The 25,348-nt window shown below is 38.3% G+C and overlaps 1 protein-coding gene and 1 long non-coding RNA gene across 3 annotated transcripts in view; both read right to left on the reverse strand.

Annotated features, from left to right (window-relative positions):
* Positions 1-25,348, reverse strand: part of PPP3R1 (protein phosphatase 3 regulatory subunit B, alpha) — a 42,668-nt gene that overhangs the window by 5,919 nt on the left and 11,401 nt on the right. Inside the window, exons 2-3 of one of the 2 annotated variants that reach the window (XM_057423388.1) lie at positions 11,788-11,828; positions 1,776-1,952 (exon numbers count right to left, since the gene is read on the reverse strand). In XM_057423388.1, the coding sequence (XP_057279371.1) occupies positions 1,776-1,952; positions 11,788-11,828 (218 nt within the window). The remainder of the gene's footprint in view (positions 1-1,775; positions 1,953-11,787; positions 11,829-25,348) is intronic. The other variant, XM_057423387.1, reaches the window with a different exon arrangement.
* On the reverse strand, positions 12,943-14,407 carry LOC130606825 (uncharacterized). Its single transcript, XR_008974075.1, has 3 exons — positions 14,096-14,407; positions 13,967-13,991; positions 12,943-13,562 (listed from the first exon to the last, which is right to left on the reverse strand). It is a non-coding gene; the product is annotated as an uncharacterized LOC130606825 (long non-coding RNA).

A 25,348-nucleotide genomic window follows, 5' to 3' on the forward strand; every position in this document is an offset into this window, starting at 1 on the left:
TTTAAGATTAACCAAAAACAAATAAAATGTTTAGGTCTTTCAACAAGCAAAATGTAATTTTGCTTTTCTTGAATTATACAATTGTTTGGCTTGGAAAGGACCCTTAAAGCTCATCCAGTTCCAAACCCCTGCCACGGGCAGGGATACCTCCCGCTAGACCAGGTTGCTCAAAGCCTCATGCTGCCTGGCTCTGAACACTGCCAGGGATGGGGCAGCCACAGCTTCTCTGGGCAACCTGTGCCAGTGTCTCACCACCCTCACAGTAAAGAATTTCTTCTAACCTAAATCTCCCCTATTCCACTTTACTGTCTTTTTCCTCCAAGCTTCCATCTGACAGAAATAAATAAATTAAATGAACCAAACTTGGCCAGATGACAACAGCAGCATTCACTGCCACTTACTGCAACAGCATCATTTCACCATGGAAAATTGTTTCTGACAACTTCCTGTTCCCACCCAAGAGGGACAGCTCTCAATAATTATATTAATCACAGCTCAATGTCACATACAATATAGCATCATCTTTTATCACTGCTTATTTTTCACAAGGGGATTTTGAACAATTATATACAACAATTACTGCTTTGGAAGCGGATACCAAGACAAAGTCTCAGAACTTCAACATTCTAGTTACACTGTAGTTCTCTCTACAGAAATTTAACTGGTTTTGTAAAGGTTAGTAGCTTTTATATTTTAACATTTTATTTAAAATGTCAGCCTGTAATAGACGTGAGATTGAAGAGCTTTCTACACTTAAAAACTGGTTAACCTTTTCTAGTCATAGAATCATAAAATAATTAGGGTTGGAAAGGACCTTAAGATCACCTAGTTAAAACTTCCTTGGGCAGCCCATTCCAGTGCCTCACCACCCTCACAGTAAAGAACTTCCTTATATCCAATCTAAACTTCCCCTGTTTAAGTTTTAACCCATTACCCCTTGTGCTGTCACTACATTCCCTAATGAAGAGTCCCTCCCCAGCATGTTTATAGGCCCCCTTCAGATACTGAGATCTCCACGCAGCCTCCTCTTCTCCAGGCTGAACAGCCACAACTTTCTCAGCCTGTCTTCCTATGTCATGGGCAACAAGAGATGCTATTACCTTGAACAGAAGTTACAAACATCATCACTTCTAAGGGTCAGAGGCTGTTTTAACACCAACCAATAGTGAAGACTTTTAATCTGCTGGCCCGTCTAATCGCAAGTATTTAAGATAAGTCTAAATTTTGGAAGAACATACTAAATCAAAACTTGCAGTTTTCACTTGAAGGGCCTACCTAAAATAATCCTGTACAGGAAGTGTCAACAGAAAAATCTGGACCACTTCCTCAATTTTGAAAGCTTTTTCAAAATACTCCCAAGAAAAGACAGATCGAACATTTGGGTAAGTACAGCTTCTGGACAGACACACCACTCACAGTCTACCCACTTTTTCAGTCTCTTCAGCGTAAGAATATACTTCAGATTAGCACCACAATGAAGAGTCTGAATTACTGCACTTCAAGGGATACTTCATGAGCAGTCCTAACCGAGTATACCCTGGAAAGCTATGACTAAACAATACGCTTTTTTAAGCATTTTGCTCAGGAGCGCTCTAATGTGCCAGAGAAACTAGTTGTACTGGAATTCAGTTCCACAAGCAATTAGGACCTTATTTTGATTAACAAGTTTTTTTCCTCCCCTCTCCTCTCACCAGAATCAAGATTTGAATTCTTAAGCTCCAGAAATTCCATTTATTAGAAATCCTGATAAACAGACACAAAGCACCATGTCTTACCTTTGAAGTCCACTTCTCCATTTCCATCTGTGTCAAATATATCTATTACTCGCTGTACTAATGGATTCTGTTGCAATTCAGGTAAAGACATGAACTCTTCCACGCTCAAAGAACCAGAGTTGTCCAAATCAAGCTTCTTAAATCTCTTTCCTAGCCGTTTGATTTCATCAGCATCAACTGAAAGGGAAAAAAAAACCCAACACCTATTCTCAGAAAGGCTTCGGTAAACCCTTTGCCAGTTAAACACAATGCACATTTCATTGCCTTCCTACCAGAATTTCTCCTAGTTTACTACAACTATTAAAACACTCCTGGAAGATTATAAAGATAAAATCAAACTGAAGACAAACACAAGCCTTTCCATTTTTTGTTTTAAATAAGCCTTACCTTTTTTCCTCCCTGCATCAGCCATAATACAGTTAGCCTCGTGACTCCCTGGATACCCCATGCTGACACAACATGTTTAAGGATTGAGGGTGCTTAGCTAGTTCTTAGTCAGACAGCTCTTACAAATACCAGGTATGAAGAAATTAAGGATGAGAGGGAGTTTTCTTTGAAGGCTGTAGCACTACAGCTAACCGAGGCTAACACGTCAGAAAATCTATTAGTAAGCATATTAGCAAAACTACTGATTCTTCAGCACACCAAACATGGGATCTCTTGGGCTGCAAGCCAAGTGAAGCTGGTTAACACAGTCCCACTGTTGACCAGTTATCACTCTAAACATCACCCAGACAAGACCCAAGATAAGTTTTTTAATCCATCTCAAGCACGAAGCAGGCATACCTGTAGCCACAACCTGCACACATCAATTTTTGCTGTTCCAGAACTTCCAAGCCATTTCAGATCCTGCAGCAGCACCACTTATTTATCCTCTGCAATTTATAAAGGATCTCAACCTTACATTTCAGACTTTGCCAGGAACAGACTAAGTCTGTGAATACATTAAAATGATTAAAAAGAATCTTGTACTCTGTTACTACTGAAAAGCTGAAAAAGCTTTCCCCACAACAACCAGAAAGTTCCCTATCAGCAGCTTCAGTTACAACGCCAAAGTTAGTTCATTAACTGCTTACCATGTTCGGGTATGAAGGAGGAACCAAGAGTCCTAGGAAGTCCTAGAAAGCACCCAGCACACAGTAAACAACACACCGTATAGAACCTGCAGCTTTCCAACTCCCTACACCAATGCCTTTGGCAACATGAATAGTCTCCTCAACATTTCTGAGATATATTTAGTGCATTTGCTCCAATAGTAACAGAAATTGCTTCTCAACTTCTACAAGGCACATACAGACCACCAGCTCCACTTTCCATCATATTAACACCTCCTTGTCTTTTGTAAAAGTGCAGCATAAAACCAAACAGCACTTACTCTTTCCAATACATAAGGTCAAGCCAACATGCAGAGCTTTACGTTTGGAAATTGTAGCCTATTCAAAGACATGATCCTTTACCAAAGCAGTAGTGAACTTCCACTTAAACTTCTCGGTATCTTTCTTGAAAAACCAACTAGACACAAACCCAGAGATGTTCACAACTGTGCTATTTCACAATGAAAGGCAGAGAACACGCAAGAAATCCAGAAGCACAAGATGATCTTCTGTTAGGCTTTTTTTTTTTGCCTAAATAGTAAATTCTGACATGCTGCTGTTAGTCAGTCTTGGTAACTCTTTGCCAACTGCTGAGGCAGAGAGCAAAAAAGGTTCAGTACTCCCAGAACAATCTTCCCCTTTGCTGTACCAGCAAGTGACAGATCTGATTGTGCCTCTAGGGCTATAAAAATAAGGCTAAACAGCATCTGCAGAGGCTTACAAGTTTTTTCCTCGGTTTCTAGTCTGCAATTTGGTATTTCAATTAATTAGGCTCTCAACTACAGTAAAGCTACATTCTTTTGTCCACCAGCTTACGTGGTAGCCTAGTACATGACTGAAGGTGTGCCCTTAACAGCACGACACTGCACTGCAGGATCAGGAGCACATTACTGTTGGCATAACTACACAGAACCAGCTTCCCTCCCAGATCATGCAAAAGGTGCCATACCACTACAGGGTAAGCTGTGTATAGAACATAATGATGAGACTAAAAGGCAACAGTATAAAGAGAATGGCAAAGCAAAGCTGACAATTAGCCTCTACAGTTGCTTATGAGTTCATCAGCACAAAATGCTGCTTCTTACCAATATACTGAAGGTATCTGCCAACTCTTGATTCTGCCCACAGTAACTCTTGGGTTTCCATTTTCCTCACAATCTTGAAACAGTAAATGGAGTCAGACTTTGAAATGGTTGGCTCAGTCTGCCTTCACTCCCTGCCCTGCTGCCAGAAAGCTGTTGGACCCACTGGAGTTTAATACAAAGCTGGCACCCTGGCAAGCTGTGAACATGGGAACCTCATTTCTACTGCAAGCTCTACTCCAGAGTTGCAACTCCCACAGGAGTTAATGTCCCTCCCCCCAAAAAATCCTCACAACATTTGAAAAAGCACAAAAACATTAAGCATGGCTTGTCACACAACATATGTAAATGCATTTTCCAATGTAAAATGCATGTTTGAATAGACATAATTTATACCTATATTACAATAACGCATATAAGGACTTGTCCAGCCAGCACATCAGTCTCCCTCGACTTTTATTAGTCATGGTTAACATGTTGTCCTGGTCCAACCAAAACTCTCCTGCTTCACTATCTGGACTCAGAAATCAAGACTGACTACATCTTTCACGTAACTCACCGTTATTTCGTAAACACAAATCCCTCAAATGATCTATTTTGAAATCAGAAGTTTGCAATTGCATCTAGATCTCATGCCAAGAAACCCTGAAATAAGACCTGTGACAGCCATGAGAACTATCTCCTAGTGGGAAAAACAAGAGCAACAAAAGGTACACGAATTATTTCTTTAAAAAACAAATTCACTTTAATAAAACTAAACAGCAAATGGAAAGTATTACCTGTAGTGTATATAACGTGCTGTCATCCTCCTACCAGATCAGTGAACTCCCACTTCCAATATTAAGATTAGCACTGACTAAAACGGAACAATTTAAGCCACCTAAGCAACCTCAAATACATTATAGTTCTACCATTTCACAGAATCAGAACGGAGAAAAATGAAAGCAGCATTAACACAGATGCATCTCTTCTACCTTACCGCACAAACTATAAAGAGTTAAGGAACTGCAAGCTCTGAAACATTTCTAACTTACACTTAAGAAAACCCTAACACGAGAACACAAGAATGCCATTTTTACAAATCAGGATGTAAAACACCAGGACTAAAGACCAGCCGGCATTACCAGCATAATTTTCTCAGAAGCAGCATTAACCAAAGTCTTGTTTCATAACTCCAGTTCATCTCCTGGTTTGGGAGCTAAAGGTTAGAGTTGGAAAGGACCTTAAGGTCATCTAGTTCCAACCCATCTACTTTTCCTCACAAATATATAAGCAAAGACTGAAAGTGAGACCTAGAGTTCTGTCAGTGTTCTGCTATTAACTGAAGCTAATTACCACACATGCAAGTCAGTCAAACACTGGTCCACAGCTTTAAATTACTCCAGCTGGCACAGAAGACAGACAAGATCAACTATGCCATCACATTTGCCTGCTGAAGCAGAGAGCTAAAATCTTCCATGCAAGATGTGCTACAAAAACTTTTGCCAGAAAGGTACTTTGTATCTCGAGCTGACCTATCCCTAGCAGGGACCTACCAATATGAATTAAGTAAGGAATAAAATTTAACAAAATAAAATAAAGTTTCCTGGTGCATTCAGAAACTGATCCACCACAGTGTTAAAATGAATGCTACAATGAAGACACACACTCTGCCATCATCTGGCTGGGCACAAGAACCACAGTTCAAACAGTCTGGCATTCACAATTAGCCAGATAGTAAAATGTGCAAACCAGCAATGCTTAAGAGAAGCTAAAACGCTGATTTGTTTCTGCTAAAGATGGTACTCAAAGAGGTCAAGATTACGGATAATAAAAACAAGAATCAGATGATGGCAAGGAGAAGAGGTCACGTAAGACTATTTCTCAAGAATGTTCTTTTATGTTTTGCTGAAGGGCAACAAAGCAATGACTGCCTGAATTATGAAATTAAGAGTCTTCATACTTTGAAAATGTTCATTTCTCTTTCTCCACATATACCCACATACAAGGATACCTCATACAGTCAATCCATTCAACTACAATACAGTCCAGGTACAGAACTGTAGCAGCATTTCCTACTAGAAATGGGATTATAAATTTCTCATTTTAAACCCTGAAACATTTAAGCAAAGCATCTGCCTACACTAGTGATCTGAGAGAAGTTCTACTCTTGGGGGGAAAAAGCAAGTCAAGAACAGTAAAGAAAAACTTAGTATCTCTGCCAAAAGCTGACCAAATATCAAATTTAGTCCAGTGTTTTGTTTCTGGCAGTGGACACGCTTTGGAGGAGAGTACTTGGAGGAGGAAATAAGGAAAAAGCAAAGTAATTACAGGAACAGGAAAATTTCCTTTAACAGTTCATGGGCATAAAACCCTCCGTTCATAACTAACATATGGATGAAAACAACATCTGCAGATCAGTGTTTCATAACTGACTCTATGAGAATTTCCTATCAGAACAATTTCATTATTTTTTCCTTAAATACACTGTGAGCATCTCACCTACCTTTAAAATCCTTTCTACAAGCAGAAATGTAACAAGCTTAGAAAAGATAAATCAGTATTTCAGTAACAACTTCGTCATTGTGAAATAGCTTTAAAAACAAAGTAAGAACATAAAATAAGGGCTGAAAGCATTTGAGTATAAGCTTTCAATTTGCATTGGTTTTGTCTATTCTTTCCTCGAGTCACAGCCATAATTTCTACTGACTCTCTTCCTGGAATAAGCTTACCCGAAAACCATGTAGGTTTTCTGGGGTTTGGGGCTTGTTCCATTTGCTTTGTTTGGGTTTTGGTTTTATTTGTTGGTTTTGGGTTTTTTTTTAATAAAAAAAACCAACATTTATGTATAACAGCAGATTTCAATAATACCCTATTTATTTTTTGTTCAGTCTCCTCCCTGAATATGCATATACAACAGCCCTCATCTATGATGGTGTGCCCCTCTCACAAGAGCACTTTTAACTCAGTGTTTAGCAGCAGTCTTTCTTAACATGTCACTGAAAAGCAGAGTACTGAGCAACATTTTCAGAGCCTGAACAAAATACACTTCTTTTCCTTCTCTGAAGGCTCCTTACAGACAACCTAATGTCCACACAAACACCCTGAAGCTATATGGGAAACACCAGGCACAAGACAGTTCAGATACAGTAAAGGTTTCCAAGCTGGAAGGACTGATGGTGGCAGCAACAAGCAGAATTTTACAAGACAAGCTCAGGAGACCAGGACAGAGATGAAAACGCTAGGAAATCCAAGGAAGTTCTACTCTAGGAGGTTCCAAGTCCACAATAGTGTAAAAAGGGCAGTAACATCCCTTGAGCAAAATAAGGAGGCTCAAGCTTTGTTTACATCATTTGAAGCAGAGTTTGCCTCTGACTCACGACAGGGGACTGAGCTTCCTTCAGCTCTGGCTGCAGTGGGCGTTCCTCTAGCCTCGAACTCAAGTTAGCCTTTCCTGTGCTTTGCCCACCAGCTGACACCAGGCTCTGTGCTACCTTATGCTTTTCACCAGAATCAGGTGTCCAATGGTAGCTTACAAATTTACCTGGCTGGAAATGACACCTGCAAACTGTTTTTCTTTACAAGGCTTTGCTGGCAGCCCTGTAGAAACATCAAATTATTCACTATTTTAAAGCACACTTTATTTCATAATCCATTGTGAATTTCACTCACCTTGTAACTAACACAGTAAGGTGGAGGGTTTTAAGCATTTCCAGTATTATGGATCTTTTGTTAAAGAACTATCCATATTTCTAAAAGACTCCTCTTCCATCCAAGTATTAAAATTCTACAGCAAACAATACCTGCTTTGTCATTCATTTGCATATATCAGGTTTAAATGCAAGGACTCCATGCTTCCAAGAAATTACACGCAAATGCTCTGTCTAGCTCCCGTTTTAGTACACAAAATTTCCTTCCAGTTGGATACTAATATATTGACACCTACAAGTGAATCCTCTGCTCCTTCCCCCAACACAACAGCAGAGGATGATCCATTATAGAATCACAGAATAGTTGCAGTGGGAAAGGACCACAAGTCATCTAATTCCAACTCCCCTGCCACGCTATGTTTTAAAATAACTGTTTGTTTCAAGCTGTTATTTACACAACTGATGCTCAGTACTGTAAAAAGCATTCAAGTGGCAACTCAAAAAGCTTCATTAAAAACAAATTTCTGGAGTGCAGCAAGTGCTCTGCACTGAAAAAAAAGTGATGTCAAAAAATGTAATCATATTTTCCAGACAATGTTAAGTTACATGGTTATCTTTCCATTAATATGATAACCCAAAGCAAAGATCTGAAAAATACAAATCTCTCTGAAATCCACTGCAGTGATATTTAACAGGAAAATTGCTTATATATTCAGAAGCACTGTACATCCGTTGCTGCAGAATGCACAACACTTTAACAGGTATCTGTGAAGCATACAAACCTTCAAAGAGCTGGATATTTCTCGGCAGAGGTGCTGAGCACTCCTGAAATCTAAGTAGTTACCTAAGCTTTTAAACCTGTATTTAAGAGGCTGGTTTTCAGGTAGTCTTAAAATACTGGCTTATTGGCTGAAAGTTATAAATAACGAAAACCAGACCAAAGTGCAGTCACAGATAGTTGAGTTTCCACATATTTTTCAAAGATGAGGTCATTATAAACAAGATTATTGCTAAGGTATTAGAAGATTTCTGTAAATAAAACATGCTCTGAAATTGGTTTTAAATGTTCCCAGGTTAAAAAATGAGTATTTCCCTCCCCTCCATAAAAATGGATTGCAGAGATCTCAAAATAAAAAGAGACCTTCAGCAAAAGCCCTCACCTCTGTCTAGAGTCTGGTCTGATTCAGTAATATAATGTTTCAGAGCTCAGCCAAGACAGCCATTTCAGTCTTGGAGATCAGATTTCAAAAAGATGACGCCCTTGAGAACACACTCGACCACTTGTCTTGTATATGCTTACATGCAGCTGGCCTGATCCTTTTCATGACTTCAGATGTGTCAATTACAATTTCCTAAGTTAAAGAAGAGATACTAGCCTCCTTATCCTAAAACCAAAACATACTATAAAACTCTTTATACTACAAATACTATACTATAAACTGTTTTCTATTACAAGATACTGTACTGTAAAATATTGTTTACTACGAAACAGTTTTCTTCACAGTTCTCTGCTATGATAAAATTGTCTCATGGATAATTTTATATTGCTTGGTTGACGCCAAATTACCACCAGGTAAAAAAGTATTAGATTTTCAGTGATTTCTTAGACGCAGCACAGCCGAGAAGCAAGTCCATACTCTTTAAGGTCTCCAACAATCCCAATTCACCCACTGAAGAGAACAAATGTTCTAAAATGAAGGGCAAAAATAATATTCTCAACTATTTAATAGTGTGCATCCTCTGCATAGTATCCTGAATTTGCTTCCTGGAACTGCCAAATTTAAAACAAAATTATTCTTATAAAACAAGATACCAAAAAAGCGACTGCACCACCAAGCAGAGGTTGTGACCTGATGCCACCGTGCTGACAGCATAAAGACATTATTACTGGCAGCTTCCCAAAAGGCTAACCATTCAGACTCTATCAAATGGTCTTAAACATTGATTGGTCTTGCCCTGGAAAGCATTTTTCTTGTCAATAACAAGTACTTGGAAACAGCACAAACATTTGATACTTGAAGAACAAGGTGAATACATACTGAGTGGACTTAGGGACATGCTACTGTACACATTTGTGTCCCAAAACAAACAAGCTCTTTCAAGCTTTTCAGGCATGCAAAATCTTTTAAGCACAGTGTGATCATAGAATAGTTAGGGTTGGAAAAGACCTTACGATAATCTAGTACCAACCCCCCTACCACGGGCAGGGACACCTCACGCTAAACCATGTCACCCAAAGCTCTGTCCAACCTGGCCTTGAACACCACCAGGGATGGAGCATTCACAGCTTCCCTGGGCAACCCATTCCAGTGCCTTGCCACCCTCACAGTAAAGAACTTTTTCCTTATATCCAATCTAAACTTCCCCTGTTTAAGTTTTAACCCCTTACCCCTTGTCCTATCACTACAGTCCCTAATGAAGAATCCCTCTCCAGCATCCCTACAGGCCCCCTTCAGATACTGGAAGGATGCTATGAGGTCTCCACGCAGCCTTCTCTTCTCCAGGCTGAACAGCCCCAACTTCCTCAGTCTGTCTTCATACAGGAGGTGCTCCAGTCCCCTGATCATCCTTGTGGCCCTTCTCTGGACTTGTTCCAATGGTTCCATGTCCTTTTTATGTTGAGGACACCAGAACTGCACACAATACTCCAGGTGAGGTCTCATGAGAGCAGAGGAGCAAGAGCACCTCCTTCGACCTATCACTGCAGTGATAAGGCACAATCAAGCAAAGGAAATGCCTGTGGTAACTACACCTTCCCTAGTGTATGCAGTTGGGTTGCTCAAAGCAGCAGCTCACTTTCTGTGAGAAGGGTCACTGAAGCAGAAAAAGCTTGGAAGTGTGAAATCTCAGATTTACACAACGATATCCTCTACATAGTTTAACAACAGAAAGTGATGATGAAATCTCCTCTTTCTTTGCAATAAGAGGGGTCAAATAAGCTCAGTTAATAAAACTTTAAGTTGGCAGTTGGTACCAATGACCATAGCTTTTCCTACCATCAGAAGTTAAGGATGGCAACACACTGCTTACAACTCTGGCAGAGATGTATCTAGTTAAAAAATAAAATCTTCAGAAGCCAGTTTGTCCGTAAAGAAAAACTGGCCAATGGTGCAGTCTCCCAGCTGTGATACACACAGTTCTGGAAAAGACTACCAAAATCTTCATCAAATACACAACTTCCACCCACATGTCCATATTTATCAAAACATACACTGAGAGCATAACACAGCAATGCAGTGCTGTGGACAAGATTCTCAAGTGTTTTCAAACTGATGACTCAAAATTATAATTCATGTGGACATGTGTATTGGCAGAGAGGACTTGCAAATTACTGAAGCCTCATTTCCCTGAAAAGCGTATTTAGAAAAAAGATTCCTCCGTGATCATTTATTTTCTATTACCATTTGACTTTTGTGAGCTGGAGTTCAGTTATGATTAATGTTGTGAAAGTTATTTAGAAAACATTCCTTATCTTGAGGAATTTATTATCTTGTTTATAAACAAGATCTGATTCACCAAAGATGAGGCAATCTTATCAGGCAGCCCATACACACATACACAGGTCTACACATGATTTAGTGCTGAAGAAAAACATTCAAGTTAAAAAAGCAGTTAAAAATAAGCATAACACCACAGGGACATTTCACAAGACAGCCCTTTCTTTGGGCAGCTTTAAGCAAGCAATACTTTGTTATTTTTACAGGGCAGAATAACCCCACGAGACAGAGCAATGAAGTTTAGACTCACATGGCCAAAAGCAAGTAACACCAAGGGGCTTCTCACCTGAATGCCTGGCTGCAAGCACACACAGGGAAAGAAATGCTCGTTTAGCCTCCATCTCTTTCCTCTGAGGGTGCAAAGACAGCTCAGGCAATACAGTTCACTCCTAACACAGCACACACCACACCACCAACTGCTGTTCCACATCTCTGTGGAACTGGGGCTGCTGGAGAAGCCCCACCAGTTCTGCTACTGGTTGTAACACTTCATTGTTTGTTTTTTTTTTAAGATGGACTGTTTTTTGATTTACAAACCAACAGCAAAAGCTGTATTATTTCTAGGGATAATATTTCACCTTTTAATTTTACTCTTTTGGTTAGTATATAAAGTGAGTAACACTTCAAGCAGGAAACTGATACATGAAAGCTGTGTATGTCTATCTCCAAATAAGATTAACCTAAGAATATGAAGTAGCAATTACACTTACAGTGCGAGCACATTTCCAAGGGGTAGCTTGCCTCATTTCCCTGAAACACAAAAAAAGAACAAAGTTGCTGTTATTCCTGAATTGGCTTAGAGGAACTATTTTAAGTTTCAGTACTGTAAAGATCTCAAGCAATACAAGTTACACGGTTATTTAAATGTGTATGTGTATTTCAAATCCAACAACCATGGTCAGTGTTTTATTTGGATAGGTCTATGTTACCAAAACATACAAAGAAATGTAAAAGCATTGTGAGGTCTCCTCTGATGAGAGTTCCCATGAAAATATCAGCAGTCCACACAGTAAGAACTCCAATCCCATATTCTACGCTCCAAAACCCAAACTCACAGCTTGTATGTTGTGCAAGCGCTACTTTTCATGTCAGAATAATATTTAATTTCAAAACTTCGCATAATGTGCTTTACCATTTTATTGGATTCACAGAGTCACATCCTTATGAATCATGATGACAAATGTTACTCAGTAAGGATAAGAAAACTAGCATGTTTTCTCCTCTCAGCCACCTGCCCATTCCCCCCGTAAAAGATTCACAAAGGAAGAATGATGCAAAAAAGCGGTTTACATGAGCAGAAATTCAGACATACCAGCTTTACACTTATTTTTGCAATAGACTATGTTAGTATGTTACTGTTTTGTAGCTGAATGGGAAGTTAAACTAAGAGTTTAAATCCTTGCTGCACTACAACACAGTCATAGGAAGAAAAGTTCAAACTTTGAGGGTACAGTCACTTTGAATTCACGCATCCTGAAATCTGCAACTACTGCAACACAAACGCCAAAAGACACTAAAATTAAAAGGTGGTATTTTTCCCAAAGGCCTCACTTTGAACCAGAGAAGAACACAGTACACACATGCTTAATGTTTTTTCATAATCAGTCAGCAAAGAAGTGAACAGGTAACTGAAGAGATTCATAACCAAACATCTTCAAAAGATTATTTTTAAGGGAGTGTTTTATACAAGAAAGCAAAACATATTTAAGATGAGTCTAAGACACATTCTATCCAGCAGTGATTCTCTTGCAATGTGGAGCGCAAGGGATTCCATAGGTGAGCACTTGCACAGGAGGACCTCTCAAAAAGGATACAAAATTGAACAAAAATACAGAGATTACTTGATAGAAGGGGGAATTAAAAAAAAAAAAAAGGAGGAACTACATTTAGCCTGGAAGCACGCGTCTGCATTTCCTAATAAGGACAGGAAGGAGCAGAACATCTCATGAATCCAAACATGTCCAAGAGATGTGTTGATGGGGGGGACTGTTTGCTTTTTTTACCTCCAGAACACATTCACTTCACTTATCCCCCACAATCCACAAGCACTCTTGCTTCTTTAAAAAGTTAATACCATGTGCTTTGTAAGAGGAGCAGGAGAAGATACAGCCTTCACTTCTCCAGTGTCTGCTTACAGCAAGACAAAGTAGCAGAATAAGAATGCAGAGGAGGACCATCAGGTTCCTGAAATCTCCAAAGCATAACTGAGATATTTACAAGAGAAACTTATTCCACTGTGGCATCGAATCCAACACAACAGTGCCATGTGGAAAATACTGGATGGAACCCAAAGTCTTAGAAAAACCAGTGAAGACCAAAACAGGTAGTAAAAGCCTAGTGTATGTATATGGATATAAAAGGGTAGGGGGTATAAAACGGGTGAAAGCAGAATTTTGAAACAAGAAGAAACAGGAACCAGGGGATCCAGCTAGGCTGCTCAAGACACGAGGTCATGAAGAGGCAAGAAAAACACCAGACTGGAAAGCTGCAAATTAAAGGAGAAAGTTGAATTAAAACCAGTGCACTTATGCACATGCACACACAAATATACAATCATTACTACATTAGAAGACTGTTCAGGGCACTTGCATCCTTGTTCAAGTGTTGGCAGACAGTTAATTTCTAGTAAAAGCTGCTAGAAGCAATCTGCCTAGAAGCATAAAATGCTTCTGAAAACTGAGCACAAAAAATTAAAACACAGAAATAACTTTTTTTTCTGTTCACAAACTAAGTGTAATGTTCATAAGGAGTCTTACTATGCATCTAGATGCCATAATCAAATTATCTAAAGGACGTATCAAAACTACATGGAGAACAAAGAAAAAGTGAATAAACCTCAGCTTAATTTTTCTGCGTAAATTACTGCTAAAAAGTGTTAAGAATACTTACCTATCCAGGACTGGAACTTGGATATCTACAAAAACACAGAAAAATCTAGTAAGTAAAAATATAAAAACCACACAATTATTCAGTATTTGTTACACAGTATTCAAATAAGGCGTTTTAAAAAGTAGTTACCTGCTATGATGTGCCAAGTGCTCATCTCCACAGGAGAATCCAAAAGTCTAAGTTTTAAAGATTTTCATCTGTTTTTTTCTTCCTTTTGTATAAATAAATGTCGAAGCTACTCATGCCAAGATTCCTGTTTGCACAGCTGTGACCTGGACAAACACAAAGGTGTTCCTCTATGCCAAAGACCTGATCCTCAAAGATGAAGATTAATGATTTGGGTCTGGGGGGAAGGCATTTTCCATCACCTTCTGAACAGCAATACAAAAATGTCACTTGTTTGTTCCCAAGTACAATCAGTACATGTACACGCTCTAGGAAATACAAATACAATATAAGCCCTGAAACACAAGTGCTAAATAGGTCAAGTATTTTCTCGCTGTTTAAGAACAGGTAAGTAGTAGTTCAGCAAAGTAACACTTCACAGATGTATTTATTTATAGTTTTCAAACTATATTAATTTATACAGACAAAAGTCCCTGTAAAATCTCCAAACAGCACATCATTTCACCTCCGATGCAGAGAAGTCAATTTATACAAATGACTGTAAAGTAACAAGGTTCTAATACAATATTGCCAACTTTAAAAAATGATTATAACGTTAGTATTTCCTGCCAGATGTATACTTAGAACACCTCACCATGAAGAGTATCTTTACGTATACAGTATATTAGCACATTTAGAAATGACTGACACATGGTTTGTTGAAGAAACATAGCTTTTACTGCATCAACACTCAACAGCAGATTTACTTGGCACCTAAGCCTAGTATAAACCATGTTTTCCTCAACTGCATCTAGACAGCAGTACTATCACACTGCTGGAGTGGCAATAGCTTCTCTTGAGTTACACAATTAGAACAAGTGGCTGGAATACTACAAATACTTTGAATAGCCTTATTATTTTAGAAGCCTTGACATTTTCCTGAATGCTGCTAGATCCCTTCAAGTTATTCCTGGTTAAACAGCAGCAAAATCATCATGTATACACAGAAGCAATTACAGATGAAGGAACAGTCCAGAGTCTACCAACAGAATGCTGACCAAACACTGAATACTGCAGAAGTACCATTTTACTAGAGAGAAGTTAAAATATGTCACTAAAGTATTTCAGTTTATAGAACATGTAGTTTATTCCTTTAAGAAAAAATGTTCTTTTCAATTTTATTCTCCAATTATTGTTCTATGATTCTATGATTATCTTCTTTTTCTCCTTTTCAGCAGCTGTGCCTTTTTACTGATAAGACTGGATAAGCCAGTAAGAATAAACTCTTACTGGACTTAAGTCTGTATTTCTTCTGTAAATTACCCATAAAAATGGGTAATGTTTCTTGATTTATCTTTCTTTGGTAGTTACTTCAAATACTAATCTCTTAAAATCAGTTTTCTACATGCTCCTCCAAGGTAGGATAGTTAAGTGCAATTATCTTGACAAGTTTCCTCTTAGTGAAAGACATGAAGAGCTGTGGATAGAAAATAAAAAAGGAAATCCGCAATTAGCAAAATTAGGAACAGAATCTAAATTCTTAGTTGAAAGTGTTTTACAAAACAGCTTGTACACAGTAAGACATCAGACTGCAAAACAGTTCTTCAGCACACATTAGAAGAATACACCTCCTGAATCAGTTTGTCTGCATGCTACCTTTCAGCATGATCTACAGCTTTTTGTAAATAGCTGACACTTAAATTAGTATCAGCCTTCAGTTCGTTTTCTGCTTCTATAAAAGCAGAAACTGTGTTTAAAGGCCAGCAAGCCACAATGTCAGCTTAGGATTCATCTCCAACACAGTCCTCAAAAGGTGGTGTGCGAGTGACTATAAATACAAATGAACTCTTGGAACAGTTTAAAGTTACACTGTTTCAAAGCTTTTGTTTTTATAGCAAGACAATGAATTAACGGGACAAGTGTCAAGAATGGTCTCTTAAGATCTGTTTAGTACATGTACAAGAGTAGTTGTCAGAGATTTACTATTTCTGAAGCAACATACAAAAAAGCATAATAAGCTCATCCTTGCTGTAAATGGTCTCAAACATGCAAACTGCCCTGACAGTGCTGTTGGCTGTTACACCCATGGCTGTTAGACCTATGCACCAAAGCTTCACATAGAAACAAAATGGCTTTAAGATAATAGAGGGCAGATTTGGATTAAATGTTAGAAAGGAAGTCTTCGCTATGAGGGTGGTGAGACACTGGCACAGGTTGCCCAGAGAAGCTGTGGCTGCCCAATCCCTGTCAATGTTCAAGGCCAGGTTGGACAGGGCTTGGAGCACCCTGGTCTAGTGGAAGGTATCCCTGCTTATGACAGAGGGATTAGAACTGGATGAGCTTTAAGGTCCCTTCCAACCCGAATCATTCTATCATTCTACGATTACTAATGTTTCTGCATTCGTGTTTTTGTGCATGCACACCTCACCGGGTGTTATCAAGACATTACATGTTGTGCTTCCTATATTTGCTCCTGAACCTTCCACACTATTATCTTTGTTATCACAAGAAAGAAATTACAGTGTGCAAGTGAAACAGTTAACCAAACCATGTCAGCTGTGGGGGAAGAACTAGGGATCATCAAGATAATCAACTTCAGTTCTCAAGTTAGACAAAATGGTGTTTTGCATCATCCACTACTACAACTGGACAGGAATGGGAGTAGTAACAAAAAAAGATGGCAGAAGGTAGGCAAACCTACTCAAAAGACCTTTCTTCCTCTTCCACAGACAAAAATGCTTCTCTATCTTTTTGCATTCTTATTCATTAACAAGGACTTGTGGAAATTACCTGTTGCAGAGAATTCTTCCTCCTCCTCATCCTCCTTTGAGTTCATTTTCCATGCTTTGCCATTTTCATACAGCTTTAACAATGAAGAACTGCCAGCTTGGTGAAGAGAAGTTTGGGTTTGGTGACAGTGACTGCTGTTTAACAAGTTACTAAAGCTTTGACTGTCATGGGTCAGCACCATGTTCTTCAAACACCAGACAAGTCGGCAAACTAAAAAGGATGGTATTTGTTATCAAGGATCTAAAAGCTTTTGCATTAATAGAACATTCCACAGGTACATCCACACTGCTTTAAATATGTATTAATATCAGATGAAGCTCAGGAAGCTGCAAGTCACTTCAGTATTTCAATTTCTGAATCAGATGTTGGTCACAGAAGCATGCAAGCTCTCACGTACTGTAATGTGTATATTTCATATGTGACTTACTGGAGCAATTGAAGCCTAAAAGGAGTTTACCAGAGCACAGATGAAAGATGTGCCCACAGTCTCTGTAGGCACCACACAAAACATGGCCTAAAACAAGACAAACAAGAACAAAGTCTGACTGGAAAAAAGCAGCAAGAGAAACACCTTCATCTACCACATTCAGAAATGGGGGGGGGGGGAAAGGAGCAAACTAAAACAACAAAACCACCACTGTAACACCCTCAAAAAAATTACTCAATACAGAGAAGCAGTGTCTTAGCCCAACAGGAGCATGTGAATCAAGGAAAACATGTTACCAGTTATCTTCCAATACACTTAACAGGAATACCTCATTTGTACATTACAGAAGGAAACTTGTAAAGGAGATGTTATAGATAGTATCAGGGAATTTGGCATTTATGTTTGACTCAGAGTAATTAAGTCACCTTTTAAGTTTTTCATTGCAGTCACTGGAAAAAAAGAAATCTACTTACAACTGGGATATCACAACACAGTTACCCAAAACTAAGACTGGACTTAAAATATGAACTGATAATAGTGCAGACTAACAGCCAAAACCCAGAATTTAACATCTACAAATAAAAAAAAACAAAACAAAACAAAACCCAAACAAAAAAACACCAAAAAAAAACCCAAACAAACCACCACAAGCTTGGTGTCGTATTTTCTCATGCAAAGCAACTACTAAGTGCTCGCTTTGCACAAGAGTATTCCAAGCATAGGGAGTGCAACTCCCACAAATTATCTCCTCGGAATTAGCAGCTCTTTTAGGCACAACGCTTCTACTCAAATACTAACAGAATAAATCTACCTGAGGTTCTTATAATCATACTAATGTTGAGTCAGATATTGTGATGCAAAAGAATTAAGTAAAGCCAAAAAATTCAAGAGCATTATATTAGAAGGCATGTAGAAGTTCAAGCAACTTCAGAGCAGTGACAGTTTCACTGCTGACTCCATATTGTCTACCTAGGTTCTATGAACATGGCCCACAGAAGAAATTAAAGAAATACATAAAAATGCCTGATACCCAGCTCACATTCAGTAAGTTCCAAAATTAAATATCTTCTAGCAATATGCTGTACTGTATTTCCCAATCTTACGTTATTTTCCCAGGCCATCAACAAACCCACACAACTCTTCCGAGGGGCAGCTTAATTCCTTGTCCCTCTAATCCTGAAGCTGAGATAGTATGAGAGCAGTTTAAGGTGCAAGACTTGCAAGCCAAACCCAAAGAAGACAACAGTTTACTGAACCTTCAACAATTACAATTTTCACAGCTTCAGCTCTATGCCCCACTCCTTCTTGTAACCAAATCCGTGCAAGAGTCCCATTGCATATTTCACAGCTATCACCTTGTCTGTCCACAAGTCCAATATAGTATCTGAAAGTTGGAAACCATCTCATTACACTTCTGGCATTTGGAGCGTCAAATCTGGGCACCTTGTTATCTTTTGGAGTGAATATTTAGTTGTCCACAAATTCAACAGAAGGAATTAAACAGGAATTCTTGCAGGTTATCCAGAAAAGCAAGGGATTACATGGGAAAAGGCAAGGAACAAAAACACAGAAGCAACAGTAATGGTACCACGTAAGTAGCACAGACCACAAATCTGACTTGTAAAGGAGTCTGGCATTCAGCTAGTTCATTCAGAGTTGTGCTCTCCTGCTCTTTACTGAGTAAAGCTTCCCATTAAAATCAGTAATTTTTATTATTAACCAAACTTTAATGGCTTCATGTACTGAATTTACAGAATGGCATGGGTCATGGAAGAAACGCAAAACATGGTCTTTACCAAAGAAATCTTGCAATGGTGCCTTATCAAAAAAATTACAGTATTTTTATGGAAGAGTATCCATTATGTTTCTTTAATTCTTTACTCAACCAGAAAACAGGTGAATATTACAGCAACAGATTATAGTTACTTCCTCCTGCACTTCTGAACACAAGATCCATTTGCCGAAGTAAACTATGAAATTTCTATATTGACCTTAAGTCTTGGTTAATGCTTCCTATGACCTGTTAAGAGTTCCCAGTGTATGCAGAGACAAGGACTGGATTCAACATGCACCAAATTTTAAGATGCACCCCGCATATATGCATATATATATATATATATATATATAAATAAAACAAAAAAAAATACCACACAAAGCACGCTTGAACTTGCTTTTAAAGTTATTCCAAGTACTTTGGGGACACAATCGCTTTGCCAACTATGACTGTTGGTTATTGGGAAAACCCATAAAACTGTGAGAGGAAAAAAAAAAAAAAAAAAAACACAAAAGCCTTGCAGGAAGGCTATTTAATCTAGTTCAAGAGTTCAATTTATGTAGGAATTTCTCTAATGATTTTTAATTTCTCTGACTCAGCTATAACACAATACTTGAAGCTTCTCAAGCTGAAGACGTTAAGCCAAACTTGTCCAACACACAGAGAAAAACTGGAAACTGCTATCATCTAATACTTGGACCCATATGGAAAGATTGTTATTTTACAACTCTAAATTTACCAAGAGATTGCTAATATGTTTTCATCTACCTTCTATTCACATACACAAACATTATCCAAATGTTGATTTGGATACAAGAGTTGAAGAAACTGAGAAGCATGTTTTAAAGGCCCAGACAATGTAGTTACGGAAATGTCAAATGCTTTAAAAGGTCTAAGAATATTTTCTCTTAAAAAAATTAATCTAAAAGATGTCATGACAATTAACAGGTTTCATTTAGGATAAAAAAAAAAATAGTTATATTTAGTTAACACATTGTTGTCCAACCAATTTATGGCTTCCTTTGAGGAGACAGAGGCATTTTATTTTCTGGCAGCCGCAATTTTCAAGAGGATACAACTATCTAGCATGATACATCCGTAACTCCTCAGCACCTCTGTTACAATTCCAGCTAGCTGTTTAAGACTAGTGACATAAGCCTGCCAACATACTCTTCTATTCCACCTTCCTCTTTGGTTACGGCCTTTGTTCTGTGACTGCAGCATAAACTGTTCTCTCCTCTGTACCTGCCGATGAGTGTAATCATCAGCCCTTGAAGCTATGGTAAATTCTGGTCCAACGCTTTCAGTTACACGTCTTAGAAGGTTTACTAGAATGCTGATAAACCACTGAACTTGTGTCAGAGTTCACTTTTGATGTGTGATCTTAACTCTAAAGGTGAAACTACAAAGGTACAAGGGACAGATCTTACAGCTGCTGTGAATATTCTCAGTTCCTCACCTCAATGCTAATCAACAGTAAATATCAAGGAAATCTGCAAGTATTCCGTAGTCAAAAAAGGGCACTGCTAAAAAAAAAAAAAATCAAAATCCCCCCCAGCTTATTTTAACTTGCCTTTGGAAGAAGATTTCAAGTTTTAAATGTGTTACCCTCAAAGCAGCCTAGATTTGTTAATGCTGCCTCTCAAGAAAACACTCCGTGACCTTCAGTACTGAAGTAACTCAAAAAAAGATTAATACCTAATTCTTCAGCATGGCATTTACATTGCAAACATCTGAGATAATGAACCAAGGCAAAGGGGATTGCTGGATTTGGGATTACAGTAGAGATCAAGTCAGGTTAAAGCTGTTACAGCATTCTGGCACTGTTGCTCTTTGCAAGTACATAAAGTGTTATAATTCCCTTTGCCACATGTAAAAAAAAAAAAAAAAAGGGAAAAATGAAAAAGTCTTACCACAAAACCCTTATTTTGGATGTATTTATTCAATCTGTTCCTAACAAAAGAAGTGACGATTCTGTAGAATATGCTTCTCTCTTGGGTGTACATCAGGTTCCACCACATCCCCCCTCAGGATGCAGGAGGCAAGAAAGACCATAAAAATCCTTAGGGAAAGCCTGCAATTTACTCCTTAGTCACCATCTAATCCAGCCTGCTCAAGCTCTGTCAGTCATTTTAAGGGAAGCCACTTGTCCTCTAGCTGGCAGTTGGCCAGTCACTTCTGCTATGCTTTATTTAAATCCTCCACTGTCCACAGGTCTCCTCCAGCATGAGATATTAATGGCTTAAGGCCATCACAGTAGCTATTCTAGGATATCACAGGGAAGCCCTAAACCAAGAAGCAAACCCGGAATTAGAGATAGCTACTGTTGCCAAAGCTTCTACTAAGCAGGAAAACTAAAGGAATCAAAAGTGTAACTGTAAGAGGATTCAGCCTTTAATAAAACTTTGGCTTTATTAATATTAAAAGAAACACAGAAATAAAAAGTGCATCTACTAAAATGCAATAAAAAGTCCTTTTAAATTTTCATGTTTTCGATTTGTTTAGGACTGAAAAGCAATCCATAAAGTGTTCATTTATAGCAGGGATTATTTCTATTCATATACATAAATGCCATAGCGTTTCCTATCTGAACTCAATTACAACTGCAGAGCTTCTAGCAAAAATCTAAACTTAATTGATCTTGAAGGTACGATGAAGTACTTGTTTTAATCGTGTATCTACACATACAGACATACAACATTATTTACTTAGCCGCAGATAAATGGTGCCTCCAAGAAAAATTGCCTCCCAAAACAGAATGAGACATAAGGACCAAATAGAAACATGAAAGAAAAAGTTCGTAAAACTCCGTAAGATGAAAGCAGGATCAAAGATGGAAAGCAGCTTTACCCCAAAGTCCTAGTCCTGAATTTGGAGGAGAAAAGAAGTCATCAAATCAGACCATATACCGGTAATACCATTCACTAGATACGAGTCTGTGTGCACAAATAATTTTCCAACAAGTCTGATGTACACATCGTAAAAATCTAAAGGATAAGTGAACTGCTTTAGACTTTGCATCATTTGATTGTTGCATCTCTAATGTGTGAATAATAAAGTTCTCTTCTATGATCTCTCAGTTTGCAATATGTCAAGTAGATAATTGACAGTACTAAAACCAAACATACTGCAGTTTTTAAAACAAGGTGAGGCAGAAAAAAAGACTGCCACATTTATAGAAAACTAACCAATTTTGTTATATGGAGGAGAAAAGCAAAACCTCTTATGTACAAGAAATCATAAGCTCTCATGACAAAACAGCTCGGAGCTCTCACAGCAAAATCTTGCTTAAGCACTGCAATCTGTAAATACAACTTATGAGAAAAACAGTCACAGGAACAAAAGCGTTAACATTATGAGCTAACATACAATTCCCTCTGTGGTATTAGACAATTTCACTTTTGGCAGTTCCCAGCTACTGCTCTTTAGAGGCAAGAACCCAATCTACTTATGCAATCACTACAGAGCTGGCATTTCTAAAGCTTGCATCACTTTTGAAAATTCTCAGAAGCCTGTAATTTTAAATGTATAAATGAATAATGAACTCTCCAAAAGGAGTTTCCCAGAAAGATTCTGGAGCAACTCAACCTTTAGTAGGGGAACAATAAAGTTCTGCCATCACTAGATCAGAGTATGCTCTGATGCAATTAGGAGTTCACATGACAAGTTAGTCCTCCACTGCTTATGGAGGAGTCACAAAAAAGTTTTCAAGATGCTAATTTACTTGTTCCACTTATGTTGACATATTGGTTTCACCTTCAAAACCTCTTCCTAGGTTTACTACAGAAGACTCTTCACCGAAGTTTATTCAATTCCCTTAGCTAAAGCAAAGACCACAGCAGCCTTCTTTCTCAACTTTAAAGATAATTACAATGAAGTTTCCCAATCTATCCACCCCATGACTGCGTTGTTACACAAAGACCACACTAGTGAAAATGAAAACAAAACTATGCTGTCCAACCAAAAAATCTGGAATCCAAGTACAACACAAGTTAGAAGATACAAAGAAGACCACAAGGCAACAGACATATCAATGAAAAATTATATATATAGAAAAATCCCAACCATAAATCCCCATGAATAATGAAAGCGGAGTTGTAAAGAGTTCTAGACAGCATTTCAAAGGCAGCAATTTTGTCAGAATATAATGCAAAAGCTTATAACAAAGAGTATGAGAGAAAGCACAACATGTGACTGATTATACCAGTGACTAAGGCGCCATGGGATTATCAGAGCTAAGGGTCAACGTCTTCATAACAAAGAAATTACATCAACTTACACTTAATGAGGTATTAAAGGGAAACAAAAAACGTATCATGTTGATCTTGTTCTTCAAGATACTGATAGATATAAACTGGGCATTGGCCACTTATGATCATCTCAGATTTAATCACTTCATTTCCAAGAAGGCATTTCCCTTTATCGCCAAACACGAACATAGCAACTGCAAGCAGTAAATTGTGTCATGCTTGTGTGAAAAAACAGCTCCAGATTTGGAAAAATAAAGTAACACAGAACAAAGAAAACAAAGCTTTGCTCAAAACATGAAACCAGAGCATAAGAAGTATCCCTGAAAACCTGGAAGGACTGTGAACCAAGTCACAGTTTTCACTGGCAGTTACACCAGATCATACTCAAGATATTATCTAGCATCTTATAATCTCTGAAATAAAGACAGAACTACCCAAAAGAGTCAAAACACCTGTTTCACAAGTAAAATATTTAGTAGGCAATTAAAGCACTTTCAGCTTCTCCCTTTCTCTGCAACAATTTGGAGATAAAAGTTTCTGCCCCAAGAAAACAGACCATGTTCAAAACTTCCACCCCAATATAAAGCAATAGAACAACAGTCCAGCAGAACTGGGAATTAATAACTGGCTGCCCTACATAGAAACAGGAACAGAACAGCTATTTTACAAGAAGATATTAACTTCACCTAAAGCCATATTGAAATATAATTTACTATATATAGATACACTCCCATACGGCTGCTTTCGATTATACCAACTTAATTCTCAGCTTCCAGGTACTATAAAACCAAAAAGAACTATGGAGCTTCAGCTAACAGCTCTCTAGAACAATCCCAGTAAAAACTCTGCCAAGTTAATGGGTAGCTCAAATACATCCCCCCAGAATTAACAGAAATAGTCAAAAAATGAGCTGCATTCTCTGTAATAGATCCAGTGAGGTACTCTCGCCCCTGGATTCATGAGAGGTGTGAAAGGCAGGCTTCCTTTCCTCTGCAATGGTTTGTAAACATGCTTTAGTATGTTGTGGAAATTATTGTCATTTAAAGGTTCACTACTTATTACCATGCTTGCAAATTTAAACTTTTTCAGGGGGTAATTTTCAGAAGCTAGAGGCAAGCATTAACAACATCTATAGAATCAAAACCCCTACCCTCTTAAAAATATGGTTTGCGACACTTCAAATACAGAAAAAAGTAAGTAAAACTAAGGGTGACTCAGTCTCCAGGAGTTTCTGAAATTCCTGATTTTGTCTGTACCAAGATGATCACATATAACACCGAAAGCCCTAATTGTACAGGCAGAATAGATCACTTCTTTTTTCTATTCCATTCTAATAGAATCTACTGCTCTTCAGCAATGCTATGAGCATTAGAAAAGGAGCACCACAGAATCATAGCCTGGTTTGGGCTGGGAGGGACCTTAGAAATCATGGAGTTCCAATCCCCCTGCACTGAGTGGAACATCTTCCACTAGACCACGTTGCTCAATGCCCTGTCAAGGTTAGAGCACTTCCAGGGATAGGGCAGCCACAACTTCACTGAGCAACCTACTTCAGTATCTTGACTACTCTCACAGTAAAGTATTTCTTCCTAGTATCTGATCTAAATCTTCGCTCTTTCACCTTAAAGCCATTCCCCCTTGTCCTGTCACTACATGCCCTTGTAAAAAGGGCCTCTCCAGCATTCTTGTAGGCTCCCTTTAGGTACTGGAATAATACTTTTCATAGGAGAGGGTTTTCCAAAAGTCAGAGAGTAGCAATAGTCACAGAATCCCAAGTAGAGAAAATAAACCTCCTCCCTAGCTTCTGCAAGAAATGGCTACAGGCCTGCTTTGTGCCTGATCAGATATATCTCACATGTGTATGAGGCTGTGGCAAATATGAAAGATGAGAACCTAGCTGGAAATGAAACAGGAGCATGTTATCCCTAGACAGCAACTGACAAACAGACCAATTAATGTATTTGTTCCCAATGTATCTCATAAAGGTCTCTCAACACAAGCAGCTTGTAAACTTGTGAAAGCAAAAAAATAAATAA

Source organism: Pezoporus wallicus, unplaced genomic scaffold, assembly GCF_028554395.1.
Source record: "Pezoporus wallicus isolate ANWC-B61680 ecotype Strahan unplaced genomic scaffold, APGP_CSIRO_Pwel_v1 contig_4191, whole genome shotgun sequence".
NCBI lineage: Eukaryota > Metazoa > Chordata > Aves > Psittaciformes > Psittacidae > Pezoporus > Pezoporus wallicus.